The sequence below is a fragment of the Equus asinus genome, chromosome 8, assembly GCF_041296235.1.
Source record: "Equus asinus isolate D_3611 breed Donkey chromosome 8, EquAss-T2T_v2, whole genome shotgun sequence".
In the NCBI taxonomy this organism is placed as follows: domain Eukaryota; kingdom Metazoa; phylum Chordata; class Mammalia; order Perissodactyla; family Equidae; genus Equus; species Equus asinus.
In genome coordinates this window covers 52,528,670-52,546,117 of record NC_091797.1, presented here as the reverse complement: position 1 = coordinate 52,546,117, position 17,448 = coordinate 52,528,670, and the positions used below count along the sequence as shown (strand labels likewise).

The 17,448-nt window shown below is 38.8% G+C and overlaps 1 protein-coding gene across 3 annotated transcripts in view; it reads left to right on the top strand.

Annotated features, from left to right (window-relative positions):
- Positions 1 to 17,448, top strand: part of CAP2 (cyclase associated actin cytoskeleton regulatory protein 2) — a 132,086-nt gene that overhangs the window by 88,945 nt on the left and 25,693 nt on the right. For all 3 annotated transcript variants that reach the window (XM_044773202.2, XM_044773203.2, XM_070515600.1), the window contains 3 exons: positions 4,349 to 4,492; positions 4,813 to 4,898; positions 10,220 to 10,325. In XM_044773202.2, coding sequence (XP_044629137.2) covers positions 4,349 to 4,492; positions 4,813 to 4,898; positions 10,220 to 10,325 — 336 coding nt within the window. The remainder of the gene's footprint in view (positions 1 to 4,348; positions 4,493 to 4,812; positions 4,899 to 10,219; positions 10,326 to 17,448) is intronic.

Sequence of the window (17,448 nt, the reverse complement as noted above, 5' to 3'; positions counted from 1 at the left end):
CCATTGTGTATATATACCACATCTTCTTTATCCAATCATCAGTCGATGGGTTGGATTGTTTCCATGTCTTGGCTATTGTGAATAGTGCTGCGATGAACATAGGGGTGCATATGTTACTTTGGATTGTTGATTTCAAGTTGTTTGGGTAGATACCCAGTAGTGGGATAGCTGAGTCGCAGGTATTTCTATTTTTAGTTTTTTGAGGAATCTCCATACTGTTTTCTATAGTGGTCGCACCAGTTTGTATTGTCACCAGCAGTGTATGAGGGTTCCCTTCTCTCCACACCCTCTCCAACATTTAGTTATTTTTAGATTGTAGCCATTTTAATAGGCTTAAGCTGGTATCTTAGTGTGGTTTTGATTTGCATTTCCCTGATGATTAGTAATGTTGAACATTTTTTCATGTGTTTATTGGCCATCTGTGTATCTTCTTTGGAAAAATGTTCATATCCTCTGGCCATATTTTGATCGGGCTGTTGTTTTTTTATTGTTCAGTTGTGTGAGTTCCTTATATATTATGGAGATTAATATTCTGGCAATTTTTGAATATAATTTCCTGAAGTTACTTCCCTGATGGTAAGAAAGAATCTTAATATGTTTTAGTATATGTAAATTTAATAGCACCTATGTGAAATTTTTTCTACCATTGAAGGTACAAAACTGGTTAATATGTTTTAAAACTTTTCCCTTAATTATAAACGAAATGCATGTACATATTAGAAAACTTAGGATTATGGATAAACCAATAAAATTAAATAAATGTTTTATGGTAACACTTTGGTGTATATCTTTCCATATGTTTTCTGTGCTATAACTCACACACTTGCACACACATGCACCCAGGTGGAATCAACTGGTAAAGCTTTGCACAAAAACACATAAGCCATAGTAATAATGGTCGATATTTGGCGGCATGGTTGATTAAGAAGTGCTCCTTGATATGAGCTTTCCTAGAATTTTAAACGTAGGTGGGATACGAATATTAAAAAGTCCAATTTTTACTTTAATGCTGTTAGGTTTGCCCAAGTTTGTACTAGTAATGCCTTTGTAGTGTTTATGTTTAAAACATTCTCTCTAAAATGATAGCCTTCTCACAGAACTTGAGGAGAATATAGTGATGCGATTTTGTTTGTGTAGCTGCTTATTTTAATTGACCTGCTTGAATTGAACTCTTAGAACCATTCTTGATGGTCTTAATAGTCATTATTTTTAAAATAATTATTGTTATTTTTGAAGATATCTCTAGTAATTATGTCTACAGGGAAAACAACCAATTAGCCCGCTTTTTTTCATGTAGTGGAATTAAGAATGTTTATTGTTTACTTATGTTTTCCCATCTGTACTTGCCCATGTTTCACAAAAAGCATATATTAATTTTATAATCAGAAAAAGAAATTACTTAAAAAGAAGTAACAAGACATTGATCCATTTTCTACCTGATGTAGGACCACATAAAAACCCTGGATTCCAGAAATAACAGGCTTATTTCGTTTTACTCAGTGACACATCTTCGAGGTCAAACTCTCAGAGTTTGTTCCATCCCGTACTAAACAGCATGAGTGGGAATTTGGTTTCCCTTTTTGGGTAAAGTTTCTACAAAGCTTGCTGATAAAGCTCTTTAATTTTGCTTTCTGCAAAACAATTATTTCTGGAACTAAACTGAGATGAAGCTGATAATGGATCTCAAAGCTTCAACTTTAAAGCAGAAACTAGGGTCATAAAGACATGGAGTCCTGAAATACGCTCCAAAGTACAGATGCATCAAGCTAAGATATTCCCTGGAAACCTTTGCTGACTCTTGCAGTTTGCACATGCATCTCTTCCATTTTGGCCATTTTTCACCTTCTGTTAAAGCCCCAGAAACCTGGGGAAGGGTGGGGTAGATTTTTCAGCTAATCTTCACGTGAGCCTTGAAAAATTATTTTCTTTCAGGGAAATGTCTCTCAGAATAAAAGAAACCTGAGTGAGAAGTTAAAAAAGCAATCTGAGTGAGATCTATGTAAAACTGGCTGTTTTGAAATCATTCCAAAGCACACTAGTCACACTAGGTGTGTCTGAGGAGCCACCACCAAGGCATTCCATTGGAAAAACCCAGGATGCCAGGACGCCTCTTAAATTTCTCTCGTATTGGTGGAAAGCCCTTTTGTAGTGTTAACTGACATCAGTGCAATTCACCCTGTATTTATTGAGCACGCCTAATACAGTCTTAACACTTAAACAGGTGGAAGTACCCCTAATGAACAGCCTCCCCCATTTGCTTTTCGTCTGACATCCCACATGATCAGCCTTGATGGAAATCACACCATAACTCTAATGTTCTCTCTCTATTTTTGATTCCAGCTGTGAAAGTTCAAGATGAGCTGGAGAATGTAAGCCTACTTTAAAGTACGGGAGAAATCTATTGGCACAGAATAAAAGCCGTACTGTTTATTAGGGTTCTGCAAATAGCCGTTGTACTTAGTTCTCTCAGAATTGTTTTTTTTTTTAAATGAACACAATTCTTCACGGAATTGCCAAACTAAGGCAAAAGGAAACCATCTCAATCTTTATAATGCTTTCATCAGATAACCAATATAAAATATCTTCCAGAATATTCTGTCTCCTCGGACTTTAGAGTTTGTTCTTGAGAAGTTAGAGATAAACAAAGATGGCCTTAATAAATCTATCTAACATTGTAAATACACAGTTTCTGGTTCTTTTTTCCCTTGGGGCAATAGGCCAGGTATCACGGACAATTCAGATATTCTGGTCTTTCTCAAAAATGTCATTGCATCAGAAATATTATGGCTTAGCAAATTGTTGGGGAAAGTTAGGATGCTTTTTAGTATTTTAATTTAGTAATTTAATTTTGCCATAATTGAAAATCAGCTGCCTTCTGGGAAAACCTATGACACACCTTTGATTGGATGTTGAATTTGGAGTAAAAAGAATCCCTTGACGAGATTTAAAATGTCTTATCTCTGTAGGTATCATTGTCTCTGATTTACAGATGAGGAGACCAAGGCTCAGATTAAGTCATTTGCTCAAGGCCCCAGGGGTAGTAAGTGTCAGAGCTGAGATTTGAACCAAAGTCATTGTAATTCCAAACCCCTTACATATCTTTCTTTTAGGGGAGGGTTATATAAAGGAGTCAAGAAGGAGAAGTGAGGTCTAGAAGCTGCCACAGCTGAACATAATTTCTTTCTTAATGGTTTGCTGTCCTGGTAGAAACAACTGTCCTTTGGGGTGTTAAGCCACCCCTGTAGCAGTGATTAAAATCTGCACTTGGGGAGCTTTTCCAATCCCCCCCTAACCCGGGCCAGCTCCAGACCAGTTAAATCAGAGTCTCTGGGCATGGGCCCCAGGCCTCTGGTTTTTAAAGCTCCCTGGGTGATTTCAGTGTGAGCCAAGGCTGGGAACCTTTGCCCTGAAGTCTTGGCTAAAGAAATTAAGGAGTTTTAAGGGCTTTTCCATTTTACTTCATGCAAACAAGATTTAGTAAAATGCTGCTGAAACCTCTTCGGCTGTTTTTACCAAGCTGAAGTACAAGACTGTTGCTGTTTCTTTGGAGCGCACACACACAAAATCAGGTATCCTTGTATCTGCTCTTCAAAACCAAAGAAAGTAGAGAATGCTACAGGGATGGATGGGGAGATGTTACAAGCACCTGTCTCTGTGATACTTCAGAACCAAGCTCACATAATTTTGAAAGTCGTTTTTTATAAGACCAGAGAAGTCAGTGGTTGAGTTAATCGGAAGTGGGAGTGACCTGTAGTCATAGGCCAAGTTGGCCGGGGACAATGGAGAAAGCCAAATCACAGTAAGGTAACTATAAATATTAGAAGCTGTCACATTTTCTTGAAAAGAGACTCAATGAAAGAGTTCCACTTTTTCACATGGATTATGGTAACTATGGTAAAACCAAGGACCATCCCTCACATCATTTTCTCACAGGAATGGGAAGATATCCTTTTACTGACCTCTTGCCCGCCCCAGTTTGAAACCTGTGTTATTCTAGTGTGTGATCCGTGCATTCCATTGGAAAATATAACTGATCTATGCAGTTTCACTGTACTCCTTGCAGGATTCTCCAAAACAGCGGCTGTATCGTCCTGCTGGTTTTTTTCCATGTCTCCGGACACAGCATTCATAATGTTAGAAATATGTGCAATGTTCATACTTCAGAGAACGAAAATACAGTATTACCATAACAAAAAAAACATCCATTCTATTCTGAAAGATGGATACCTGTTCTTTTAGGCCCCTGGACAAATGGCTAGTCCGGAGTGCTTCTGCTCGGGTCAACATGGGTAGAGCTTCATGTGTTTCTGTTCTGTCCTTAGTAACAGTCCTGTTTGACTGCTTACAGAATGACGTGGCTGCACTTCTGAAACCAATATCAGAAAAGATTCAGGAAATCCAAACTTTCAGAGAGAGAAACCGGGGGAGTAAAATGTTTAATCATCTCTCGGCCGTCAGCGAAAGCATCCCTGCCCTTGGATGGATCGCTGTGGTGAGTCCGGATGGAATGTTGCCCCTGCACCTCGTCACATGTTTGGAGTGTTTAGAGCTCAGAGTACCTTCAGGCTCCTTCGTCCTGCGGCTGCTACACTGATCAGGCTGAATGCGTCAGCTCTTTCTTGCCCTGTTTGAAGTTCAGTGCCTTGTGTTCTGAGGCGTGGGAAGTGTCTCATCCACCTTTACAGGGCAAAGTTTGCTTCCAACTTTCAAGTTAACTTCTCCATTGCTTTTCTTCTCCTTCAAGGCATTTTCTTTCTTATCCTTTTTTTTTTTTTTCCCTTCTATGCTTGGGTGATGGTCCTGTTCTCTCAGTCCCCCAAACCTGGTCCTTATGTCAAGGAGATGAATGATGCTGCCACCTTTTACACTAACAGGGTCTTAAAGGACTACAAACACAGGTACGTACCCTCTTTTACTGACCGAATTTTCCTTTGATCCCTTCTTAGACATTTGTCCCAAAACATAATATAGTTCATTACTGATTTCTTTCAAAGCCTAGTTTACTATAAATGTTAAGGAAAAATCCCATCTTTGCAGGTAAAGCAAAGTGGAGAGTGAAATCAGTTATCCAGGTAATACAAGTGTTTTAGAAGGTCGGCCTCAGTGCTCTTATAATGAATAAACTCGCCCCACCTCAATGCATGTCACTCTTACATATTCCCATCATAAAGAGAGGGCTCTGTGGTGGTTTGTGATAGCCCAGCTCTATATGGTCACAAAACTTCTACATTGATCAAAATAAAGTTGGTGGGTGATCAGAGAGAAGAAAGGAGGAATCAGGAAATGAAGTGTGAGTGAAGAACAGAAATGAGATGAGACAATAAACCAGTCCGAAGAGAGGGAAACCAGAGCCTGGCTTAAGATGAAATACATTTGGGATGAACAGAGAGACATCGTAAGAGTAGACGCCATTCAGAGGGCTGCTGGAGGGGCCAGCCCAGTGGCACAGCGGTTAAGTGTACACATTCTGCTTCGGCGGCCTGGAGTTCGCCAGTTCGGATCCCGGGTGTGGACGTGGCACCACTTGGCAAGCCATGCTGTGGTAGGTGTCCCACATATAAAGTGGAGGAAGATAGGCATTGATGTTAGCTCAGGGCCAGTCTTCCTCAGCAAAAAGATGAGGCTTGGCAGCAGATGTTAGCTCAGGGCTAATCTTCCTCAAAAAAAAAGGACTGCTGGAAGTAGGTGAGTCTGAATCAAGGGGTTTTGCCTGAAGAATGAGCTTAAGAGGACATTGCTTTCTCTAGCACAAGTAGCAGATCCTAGAGAGGCTTAAACTGGGGTTAGAATTGAAAATGGGACTGAATGGAGAGACGCCAGAGCTGAATAGCCAGGAAAATGTCTCTAAACCCCTTAAAGGGGTATCATGAGACTCCTCATCCTCTGATAATGTCATGGCTTGCCCTGTAAACAGCTGGCTAAATGTGATGTGGCTGATGCCTAGTCACTCAGGGAAGGAATGAGGCAAAGGTGTGAGCAAGGAAGTTCCACCCCCTAGGCGCTGGGCTCAAGAGTGGCTCCCCCTCTGAGCCATTAGGTGGCAGAAGCCAAAGCGACCATCAGTCAGCAAAGGCAGGGGCCCCTGCGTCTCACTCATGGACCCAGACTGTTCAGGTGGAAAGAAAGTTGAGGATCTGAATGGTCTGGATTATTGCCTCAATTCACCTCTTTATATTACTAACATAGATCCAAAAATATGAACCAGAAGAAAAGGTGCATTTTAAGACAGGAAAAAGAGAAAATAACATTACAAGACAAATTTTATATGGAATATAGAAAAATTGCATAGAATGTATAAATAAATACCTACTGTAGTTCCAGTTCATTGACCAATATTACATGTTCCAATTTTGCGTAACTATTTCTTTTTTAGGTTACTTTTGGTTTTAGTAAACATTGAGTAGATACAAAAGAATGTCTATATAATATAGGTAAGATATAAAGAATTATAATACAAAGAATACCCATACATCCACCACTCAGTTTAAGAAATATGTACCAATATTTTTGGCTATAAAAAATAGCCACGCTCAGCAATTCCACTCCTAGGTATATTTCCAGAAGAAATGAAAACATATGTCCACACAAAAGCTTGTACACAAATGTTTATAGCAGTATTACTTATAGTGTCGAAAAGTGGAAACAGTCCGATGTCCATCAGCTAATGAATAAATAAATAAAATGTATATCCACATAGTGGTATATTATTCAGCCACTAAAAACAAATGCAGTATTGATACAGGCAGCAACATAGTTGAACCTTGAAAACATTATGTTAAGTAAAAGAAGGTCAGACACAAAAAAACACATATTGTGTGATTCCATTTATATGAAATTCCAGAATAGGCAAATCCATAGAAACAGAAAGTAGACTAGCAGTTCTCTAGGGTTGGGGACGTTTGGGGGAAATGTGGAGTAGCTGCTAATGGGAATGGGGTTTCTTTTTGGGGTGATGAAAATGTTCTAAAATTGACTGTAGTGTTGATTGCACATGTTTAGATGTTGAACTATTGAATTGTACCCTTTAAGTTGGTGAATTGTATGGGTTGTGAATTATATCTCAATAAAGTTATTATATTAAAAAAACAAAACCAAAAACAGCCCTCCGCTCCCCTCATAGAGTTTTGTCGATCTATGTTAGCAAAATAGGTCATGTAGCTTTTAGGAGTTGCAGCTTTAGGAGACTTTAGCCTGCCTCTTTCCCTCCTAAGGTGTCTTCCACCCTGAGGAAACTTTGGTTAAAGCAATGACACTCAGTAACAGATTTCCTTCACCCAGAGAACTGTGGTGGAGGCAACCACAACTGTGCTTGTGCCCAATGACACAACTCCAAATGTCGCCATGTTGCATTAGAGACTGTAAGATTGTGCAATAAGGATGAGAAAAGGCATGAGACATAGAAGTCAGCCTGCTGTGCTCACATAAAAAGAACAGTTCAGGAAAGAACAAGTTTAAGTTACAAAACCTGGGCGTAAAAATGTGTCAGCATGAACATATACCCATAGTGACTTCCACATCATAAAAGACCTCTTCACTTAGTATTTTTTTCAGGATGTACAAACACACACCTATACATTCCTTTTCAGACCTTAGGCACCTCCTAGACCTCTGAGTTTTTGCCTATCACCCATGGAGGCCATTTTTGTTTTGATCTCAGTCCATGAGCTTCTGTCCTCCTCCCAGTCCCTACTTGAGTGTATGTTGAGGCCATGGGTGTCAGTGAGTCTCCCCACGTGGTGGCATAGCCAAGAAGGTTGGGGTTTTCCACTTGTTTGTACACATATGGAGAGTGTCCAGTATTTGCCCCTCAACGTCAGCTATTAAGTAGAAGTGTACTTCTGGCAGCATCAAGGACAACTCAGTCAAACTTAAAGGACCCCTTGAAGACTGTGTAATGTGCTGGACGTATGCAGCCAGAGGTGTGGTGGATTCGTTCACTTCCCTTCCAGAAGCAGTCAAACCAGTCCCAACAGTCACTGTTGAGCTTCCAGGGGTGGTAACCCAACAAAAACAGAGTACTCCACACCACTCGCCTAACACCGATTTCTGGACGCACCCAGGCTGACCGTGCCTTCACTCTGTGTGGGCTCAGTGAAAGCTGCGGGATGTTGCAGTCATTTGTCATTCATTGCTGCCTCCCTGACAGGTAGGCCTGTGGAGCTGAGTTGAAAGGCAGGTTTCCTTGTGGTTGAAACAGAAGGGCTGTGGGCAATGGACTCTGTCTGTGAAACCTTATGACTGGTTTGACTTGTCATTTGGCTCTTTTTTAATAAATGAATAGGGCAAGTTAGTTATTTTGATGTTATGGAGGTACCACCTCTCTGAGTCATGATCATTAAAAGTCACATGCCCCCACCATAGCTTCTTCCAGGGCAAATGGAAACTGAGGATGGGTTCGCAGCTCCCAGTGTGTGGTTGAGTCCTGCTCAATTTGTTGTCTCTTAGAGACTGAGTTCAAGTTAAAAGGCACCATACTGTTATTCCTTACTACAAGTTTTGCTAGCACTTTCTTCAAGTCAAAATCATACTGTAATAGTTAAAAGAAAAATGAATTTGCCTATGCAGGTTTGGACTTCATCGGTTCTTAAACTTTTTTTGTTTTTCGTTTTTTTGTGAGGAAGATTGTCCCTGAGCCAGCATCTTTGCCAGTCCTCCTTTATTTTGTATGTGGACGCTGCTACAGCATGGCTTGGTGAGCGGTGTGTAGATCCACACCTGGGATGCCAACCCGCAAAGCCCGGGCCGCCGAAGCAGAACATACGGACTTAACCACTATACCACGGGGCCGGCCCCAGTTGTTAAACTTTTTAATAGAAAGTATATTGAACATGCAGCCTGCTATTTCTATAATGTCTACAGACATGTGTGTGTTATATCTACATACACATATATACATATTCATAATATGTATTAAATGATCATATATATAAATGTGTGTGCATTTATGTTGAGATGATTTTAGTTCTCTAATAATAACTGTTGTATATACTGCTTCCTATGTGCAAGGCACTGTACTCAGACCTGCACAAAACCCTATAGGATAAGGAAACTGACATGAGAGACATGTGGAGCCACACTTAGCCTTTTGGGTTTTGACTGTGAAAGTGAGAGAAAGTGACAATGAAGTATTTCATAGATTTGATAAATATGTTCGGTAAACCTGAAAATGTGGAACAAAATCACGCTCACATTTTTCCTTTTTGAGGGGTGGACAATTATGACTTCAATTCCCTATTTCACTTGTCTTAAATGGCCTGATAATGCAATGGGATTCTAAAAATGCTGGTGGTACTTGGAGCTTTTCAAGGAAAACAAAACAAAATATGTCCAGAGACAAGTCATTATTGACAAGAGCTTGAATAATGGAGATTTCCTTCAGTGATTGTCTTCAGTTTACCCGCCCAGGTTCATGATTACATTTTTGTTAACTGAGATTTCATCATTTTCTCATTTATCGCTACTTCATTCAAAGTGGAAAAAAAATACGTGGGTGGAAATTATCCAAAGGAAATGCAACTATTTTTTTTCCTGTCTTTAAGTTTAATATTTCTAACAGCTTTCTCAATCCTGTATCTTAATCTTGTTTTAAAAGGTAAGCATTTTACTACCTCTTGGTTTAGTAAAATTGGGATAAAAATACTGATCATGCCCTTGTCATCAGGAGTATCAAATTAAGGTAATTTGAGTGAATGTCCCTTTAAAAGTATGATGTGTTACCTATTTGTAGGAAATAACTTTTCTTATAATAGCAACTTCCTTACCAATCTAAAATTCTCTAATTTGGTTATACTTTCAACTGAATAATTCAACCAAACTATTAGAAAACCAGCCAAAGGACTTTTTTTCTTCTCTGTACCATTCTCCCTCCTGAAAGCTGTTTTTCATTTTGCATCAGAAGCAGTTCAGAAAGAAACGGTCTCCTTTCCATGTTCATCTCCCCATTAGAGATGACATGAGGACACATAGCCCAAATTGGCTTGTTCGGTGGGGTCCCCTCTCTGTGGTCCTCTCTTCTCCACTTGGCTTCTCTCGGAGAGACCTGGACCAACATCCTTACACGATTCTTTCTGGAATCAGCTCTTGGTGACTGGACTGGAAAGACAATTGCTCCAGAGTCATCTGGAGTCTTGGTTACTGGATTTCCATGTGCCCCTCAGTCTTTTTTAAATTTTATTTTGGATCCTAACTCCACTCTCTTCCACTCTCTTTTATAACAAAGTGATTTACGCCATGTGGATTGGGTGAATTCATATTTGAACATTTGGAGTGAGCTTCAAACATACATCAAGGAGCACCACACCACGGGCCTCACTTGGAGCAAAACAGTGAGTACCAAGCCCCCTTCCACCAAGGTAATAAAAGTCCATAAAAATATTCATTCCTGGTAGCCTCGTAATCTCACACTTTAGAATTTACCTCAAGAAAAGCATAAGACAAAATATACATGTAGAAACTGTTTATGAGAATGTCATTTGTCATAGGACTGGAAATGCCTACAATCTGGAAACTGCCTACATGACATACAGAAGGAAAATGGTTGAGTTATTCACGGTAAGAATGCAATGAAACACTCCACAGCCATTAACAATAACGTATAGGATGATTACGTAGGAAGTGATTTACCAGTCAATGTTAAGTGATAAAGGAGAATGCAGAAGTTTATAAGTACTAGGATGGCATATATATTAAGAAATTGTGTGAGAAAAAGGGAAGGAAACAGGATGCTTTGAAAATAGGTACCATTTTAAGGAGGTGGAGTTATGAATAAACTGTCTTTTTAAATGTTTTTAATTTCTTTTTTGCTGTTTTAAAGTTTATCAAATAATATTTTTGAATATTTGGGTAATCCTAGTGTTATCCTAGACCTAGGATAAAATCTCAGCCTGCATCTGTTCCCACTTGAATTCCCTGTGAGAAGTTGGTCTGACCTTTGCCCTCTTCTTCGGCCTCGTCTCTCCCATCTTCCTGTGTCTCCCTGCATCCCAGTACTGCCAGACCACGTGTAAAATTCCGAACACATGCAATGATTAGGTCAAACCAAATCCAATTGTTGTTGTGGCAAAATCTGCAAATCTCATATGGTTTAGACTGTATTGCAATGTCCCGAACATATATTATGCCGTGTGACCTGAGTCCCCTCAGGGAAGCACCCCTCCCTCTGCCCCAATACTCAGCTCCAACGTTGCCTCTTTAAGAAATTTCCATTGATCTCCATTGGCTCCCAGTCCCGGTTGGGTGGCTCTCTACGCCTCCTTCATATCTTGAGTATAGCTCAATCATAGTCCTTAGCAGATAGAATTGTAATTTCTTGGTGCTTTTGGGACTTTACTACTTGATTGGAAACTCATCTCTGTCTGCAGTCACCAGCATAGTGCCTGGCACAGAGTAAGTACTCAGTAAATGGTTTGCACTAAATTGTGAGGCAGAGGACTCTTAGAATCTTCCCTGCCCTTTTAAGTCACCGCACTTCTTATAGAAAGTATTCCCATGGAAACTCCTTTCCATTAGAAATCACTGTTACCTTTGAATGGTCACGGTGGATGGTCTCACTGGAGTAAATGTTGAGAGGACGACGTGGCGTATTTGTGAATTCTATTCAAGGGCAGAACCTTCACTCTGCTGAAAGCTATACTCTAGCACCCAACCCTCGTTCTGAATATTGATGTCAGTATAGCAGGCTGAATACCAAGGCAGAGTTTGTGATTTTTCAAGGGAGTATGGGACTTCTGCCTTTGTTCCCCAACATGTGTACAAATGTTAAAATTGATTCCTAAAGACTGATGCTTCTTTTTATTTTCTACTTGGCCTATTTTCTGCATAGTACTGAAATGTACAGTGCAAGATACAAGAACTAAGTTGATTATTTTTCTTCACACACAACATTATGATTTCTGAGAAGAGAGCCTGTAAACATTTGAAAGGTTTTAATATGGAAGGGTGTATGTGGATGTAGGTGGATGTTTGTACAGACTAATTGGAATTATTTTTCATAGATTTCCAATGAGATGCTGTTTTGTTATGGATCGGTGTGTCATACAGAGGAATTGTCACGTGTTAGCCATGGAGATAGGTCATCATTAGAGAATATAGACTAAACATCGAGAGTCCTTGGATGTCTTATTATTTCATGATAGATAAATGGTAAAGGAGTGAGAATCCATTTGGGGAAAATAATCATGTCAACAAATGTTAGCCTATTAATTCTCTAATGGTGCCTGTGGAAAATGAATAGAAAATTACTTTTAAATGGTTTGAATACCTTTAATGCAATGTACTAAGCTGAGTAATCGTGTTTTGAACATAAAAGAGAAGAATTGATTATTAATTATAGAAAAATAAATGTAGTTGTTTTCCTTTTTCTAAAGTGAATACTTATCTTTTCATTATGTTCATTGGAAATATGTGCCTTGTGACAATCAATGACTTTCAAACTTTTAAAGGCAACCCATAGTAAGAAATACATTTTATACACACACGCACCCTACTCACAATGCTAAAACAAGTTTCACAAAACAATGCTTTCTCTTACCACGTGAAATTCATTCAGATATTTTCTCTTCTATTTCATTTTTTTAATAAAATTCTAGCTGAGACCCACTAGATTGATTTCATGACCCACTAATGGGTCACATCCCACATTTGAAAAACACATTATAAAACATAAATGTTCTATTTATACAATATAAATATATATACATTTATATAGAATATAATCCTTAGAGCATACATTGGGCAGCATGGATTGCCATAATAATAATGACAGCTATTATTTATTGAGTACATGTTATGCTATGAGAAATTTCTATTTAAAATAGTAATCATTATAAAGCAAAGCATCTACTTCATTTCTTTAGTGGAAAAGTAGTACGATAAAGTTTTGGCCAGATATTAAAAGTGAGGAATGATTATGGCAAGAAAATGTTGATTCAGAGATAACATCATATGTACAAAATTTTTTGACAGGCTTTAAGGCACATGCATAGAAATATATTTCCTAATATTTTTGTCCTCTTCTAAGGTTTAGGGGTAGAAAAAAATGATTATAAAGTATATCATAAAAATTATAGTTTTTAATTTTTAATCTAAATTATTAAAAACTATTTAAAAGATTCCAAAACATAATCCATAGCATAAATCAAACTAATTTCTCCTCACTTACTATGGTCTGTCGATGTACCAGCAAAATAAATGATAAACAATTTTAACCAGAATCACAGCATTTTTGTAAGGAGAAAGGAAAAAGCTATTAGAATGGTCTGATCAAATGGCCTTTGGGAAGAAAAAAATAAATAAAAATCATTTATTTGCCCGCTGGTCACAACTATCCCAAAAGTATGTATTTGTAAGATGATAAGGATCACCGAGAATGTGGAGAGATGTCGTGTTAGTGTTCACTGAGACCACAATATTCAGAAATTTTAAGAGACGCATTCCATCTTAATGGACACAGTTGAAAAGCTGAGGCGACTTAACATCTCAAGTATTTTGAGTAACTGTTGTTTTCTTCTATTTTCAAACTGGATTTTGAGATTTGAGCTCTTGGGGGTTTTTAGTGATGGACAACATGCTGCCCCGGACTCAGTTTCTGAGGGTGCGCCACTCTAAGAAATTATCATTCCCCGAGTTAATAGTTGAAACTGAATTTGCCTCCTCCCACCTCCTAACCTTTGTGTTCAGGCTGCAGCTGTGACGGGCAACTGTTGCTCCCTTCAGTTGTCACGGCAAAATGTAAAACTTTGAGGCCAGCGATTTTTCAGGACCGTGATTGGAGAGTGGGATCTATGTGTGTGCACAAGTGTGCTGGCGCGGGGGTAGGGGTGTGCTTGGGGGAAAAAGCGGCTGTGGAGTAATCTATCTGGAATTTCTTGTTACATTTACTGTGGTAAAAGGAATCTTCTTGTTTCTGTAAGCTTTTCTTCAACCTGACCGTGAACTAGAAGGACTATACCAGAAACTCTCGCAGTTATCAGTTGGTTTAATTATTGGGAATTCTTTCCCATGTTAATTTACATAGTTTCCTCAGTGCCGGGTTTCAAATGCGCTTTGTTGAATAAATTGATCTTTTGGCACGAACCCAATAGAGACAATGTTGTGTATCATCCCTTGTAGTTGGTCAGATTTGGAATAGTCGTTGGCAGTTCCTGCAAATCAGATAACTAAAGCTGAAAGACTAAGGCCTAATCTTTCCACTTATAATTACTGAAATGACTGATTTTTTTCTATGAATTGTCCAGATCAACATTATTATTCTATTCTGTGTGGACATAGCCAGGAAAAGGTTATGAAAAGAATTCAATGAATAGGATAAAAATGTGGTTGTTTTCTTAACTTTCTGGAATTAAACTTGTTAACATATTTCTGTCCTTTCGTATGTCTTTCCGAATTACTTTGCCTTTTGGAACAACGAGGGTATAATTATTTGCGGAATAGAGTAAAACTACACATAGATGGATGTATAGAAAGTCTTATGCAGTGGTGATGTAATTCTTTCTGTTAATGTGGATTTAAGAAATCTATCCTATACACCAATTGTCATGCATCCTAACCTGCCCTCCAGAAAATGCAGATAGTTGAGAGTGGTTATAATCACAGACAAAGTGGGGTTTTATTTTTCTCAAAGCGAGACTCTCTATGATCAATCCTTTTCCTCCAGGTGGATATTTCTTTTCAGCCTATTCCTCAATATAAAAGCCAAGTGTCCATTAACAGAGCGAAAGTTTAACAGTTTGCTTGTGATCAAATTAAAACTCAGCCAGAGGGTATCCTGACTTATAAATAATGTAGACTCTGTAGCATGTCTTTAAATATGTATGTCTTGTAAGTTTTCAAATCTTCTGGCCTCTCTTGATTTTTACAAGCAAAAACTGTTCTCAATCTTTTATATCAAAATTTTCATTTAGAACTTGTGCCAAACCTGTGCCTTCTGTTTGTTAATCAAAGCGTTTAAGTAAAGCCTCAGAGGGTGTATTGGTTGTCTGGATCACAAAGCTCATTGATCTCCTCTATGGGTCTACAGAGAGTGGTTCTCACCAGTCTGCCTGACCACTGCTGCTTTCAGTCTACTTAATTGCTCCTGGGTTTTTGGCTCCCTTTGGGGGCTTTGGGTAGCCAATTACTTTCATTCTCCTGTGGAAGAGATCCAGAATGCTCAGAGGAGTTAGGAGTGTCATTGACTAAGAAAGGAGCTCCAAATGCACAGATAATGAAGTTGGGTTGGAAATGGCCGTGAGTTCAGCCTGAAAGAGACTACAGTAATTAAACAAACATTGCTTAAGCACCTACGTGCACCAGGTTTCGGGCAAGGTGCGAAGAATACAAAGATGGGTATATGACACAATAGACACAGTTCCTGTCCACTGAAACTCACATTCTAGCTGAAGAAGACATGAACAATACAACACAATATATAACAAGGTGAGTAATGTGCTAGAGGTAAGCGCAAGGCACGATGCTTGCATTGACCAGGAAAACATGGGAGGAACACCGAGTCCTGTAGTATGGTGTGGTTCTTGGACCAGGAGCAATCTGGGAACTTGTTAGAAATGTACAATCTCAGGCCCCACCCCAGACTTCTTGAGTCAGAACCTGCATTTTTAACAAGATTTCCCCAGGTGATTTATATGCACATTGAAGTTTGAAAAGCACTGCTCTAGTATGTTCGAGTTGGACCAAAGGAGTCCAATTTGAGCGAGCCTCAAGGGAGATCGTTAATTTTTACTCATTCATTTATTTAGTAATTCATTTACTTAATAACCGTTTAGTGGCTACCTACCATGCACAAAGCACACACTAGACATTACATTTATGGCACAGTTTCTGCCATCAAGGAGCAGGTTTTAATTATGATGCAAAAATAAATAACAACAATACAAAGCTCTATTAGCAGGTAAACCTTGCAAATTAGACACCTGGGTGGGTACAGAAGGCAACAAGGAGGTTGACATTTGATTGAGTCTGGAAGGATGAGAACAATTTTGGTGTTCCTTAGGCAGACAATAAAGGAAGGGGCAATTTCTAGCAGAGAATTCAGCACATGCACGTAGGATGTGAACAAAGTACTTTGAGAGAAAAGCTGGTAGTTTTGCAGAGCTGAACATAGCAAGAGGTGAGGCCAGAAAGGCAAATTGGGGCCAGGTAGTGAAATCCTTATGTGTTACCTGAGAAGGTGGGTCTGTAGTGATGTGCAGGGTTTTTTCCTTCAAGATAGGTTTTTAAGCAGAAAGTTACACACTGTAAATAATAATTTAGCAGTTGTTCATGATAGATGGAAAAGGGAAGAGATTAGAGGCCCTGATACATGTTAGAAGACAAGTGGATGGCTAGGGGAGGGGTCATTAGTATGTGACCTAGAGTGTGACCGTGGCAATGCAAAGAGATGGAGTGGACGCTGAGTTGGAGGACAGAGGAAAGAGAGAGAGAGATCAAGTCTAAACAGAAATTTTCCAATCTGGAAGTCTGAGAGAATCATAGTAACATCAATAAAAATAGGGAAATTAACAGGAAGAGCTAATAGAAGGGCAAGAAAAATATTCATGTGAGCTTCCACCATGTTTTTTCACCAGATAGTCACATGAGTAAGGAAAGTATTCACATGAGCTTTCAGCAGGTGCAAGTGAGACGTCCATCTGGATGGAGAGGTGGAGCAGGCAGGTGAAATGCAGGTCTGAAATTCACTGAAAGGGGAGACCTAGAGATGATAGTGGAATAGATGGAAAGATAGAAAAAAAGAGAATGTGATGGAAGATAAAACAGATAAAAACTTATTTAGGGAATGGAGTAAATGAGTCAAGGCAACAAAGAAGAGAGAGAAAAGAACTAAAGATTTGAGGGTCTCAAAGCTATAAGAAAGAGACTAGCTATTGCTATCAACTATGACAAGTCAGGGAGAGTAAGGATTGGAAAAAGGCTGCCATCATCCATCTTATTAGTGACCTTTAGAAAATAGTTTCTGGAAGGTTGGAGGTAGATGCAGTTTTATAGAATTAAGGAGTAAGAAGATTTTGTGTAATGATCTCTTAATTGTTTATGGACCAGTTGTCTGATTTGATGGATTATTGCCGATAGGTTCAATTTCTGCCATTTGAAGGTTGGGGATTATTTGTGAATTTTATTTTTACCTGTGCTGTAAAGTCAACAATAAATGTCTACAATGTCATTCACAGTAGTTTAAAGTTAGCTGTCTTTTGAAGCTCTAAGTAAGCTTTTTATATTTAGAACTATTTTTGTCTCATAAATACCTTTGAGTTTTATTGTTAGTTGATAAGAATACATAAATGTTTTTAGAGTATTTAAATCTTTCTCTCCCTAAATCAAAACAGTAGTAGCTTTTAAAACTGCCTAATTTAACGATCAAGATAATTTTATTTGCTAGAACTGTTTCATAACCAAGAACTCAAACTCTCTAAACCTGAGGTCCAGCAAGTTAATATACATTCCTGTTTAAACCAT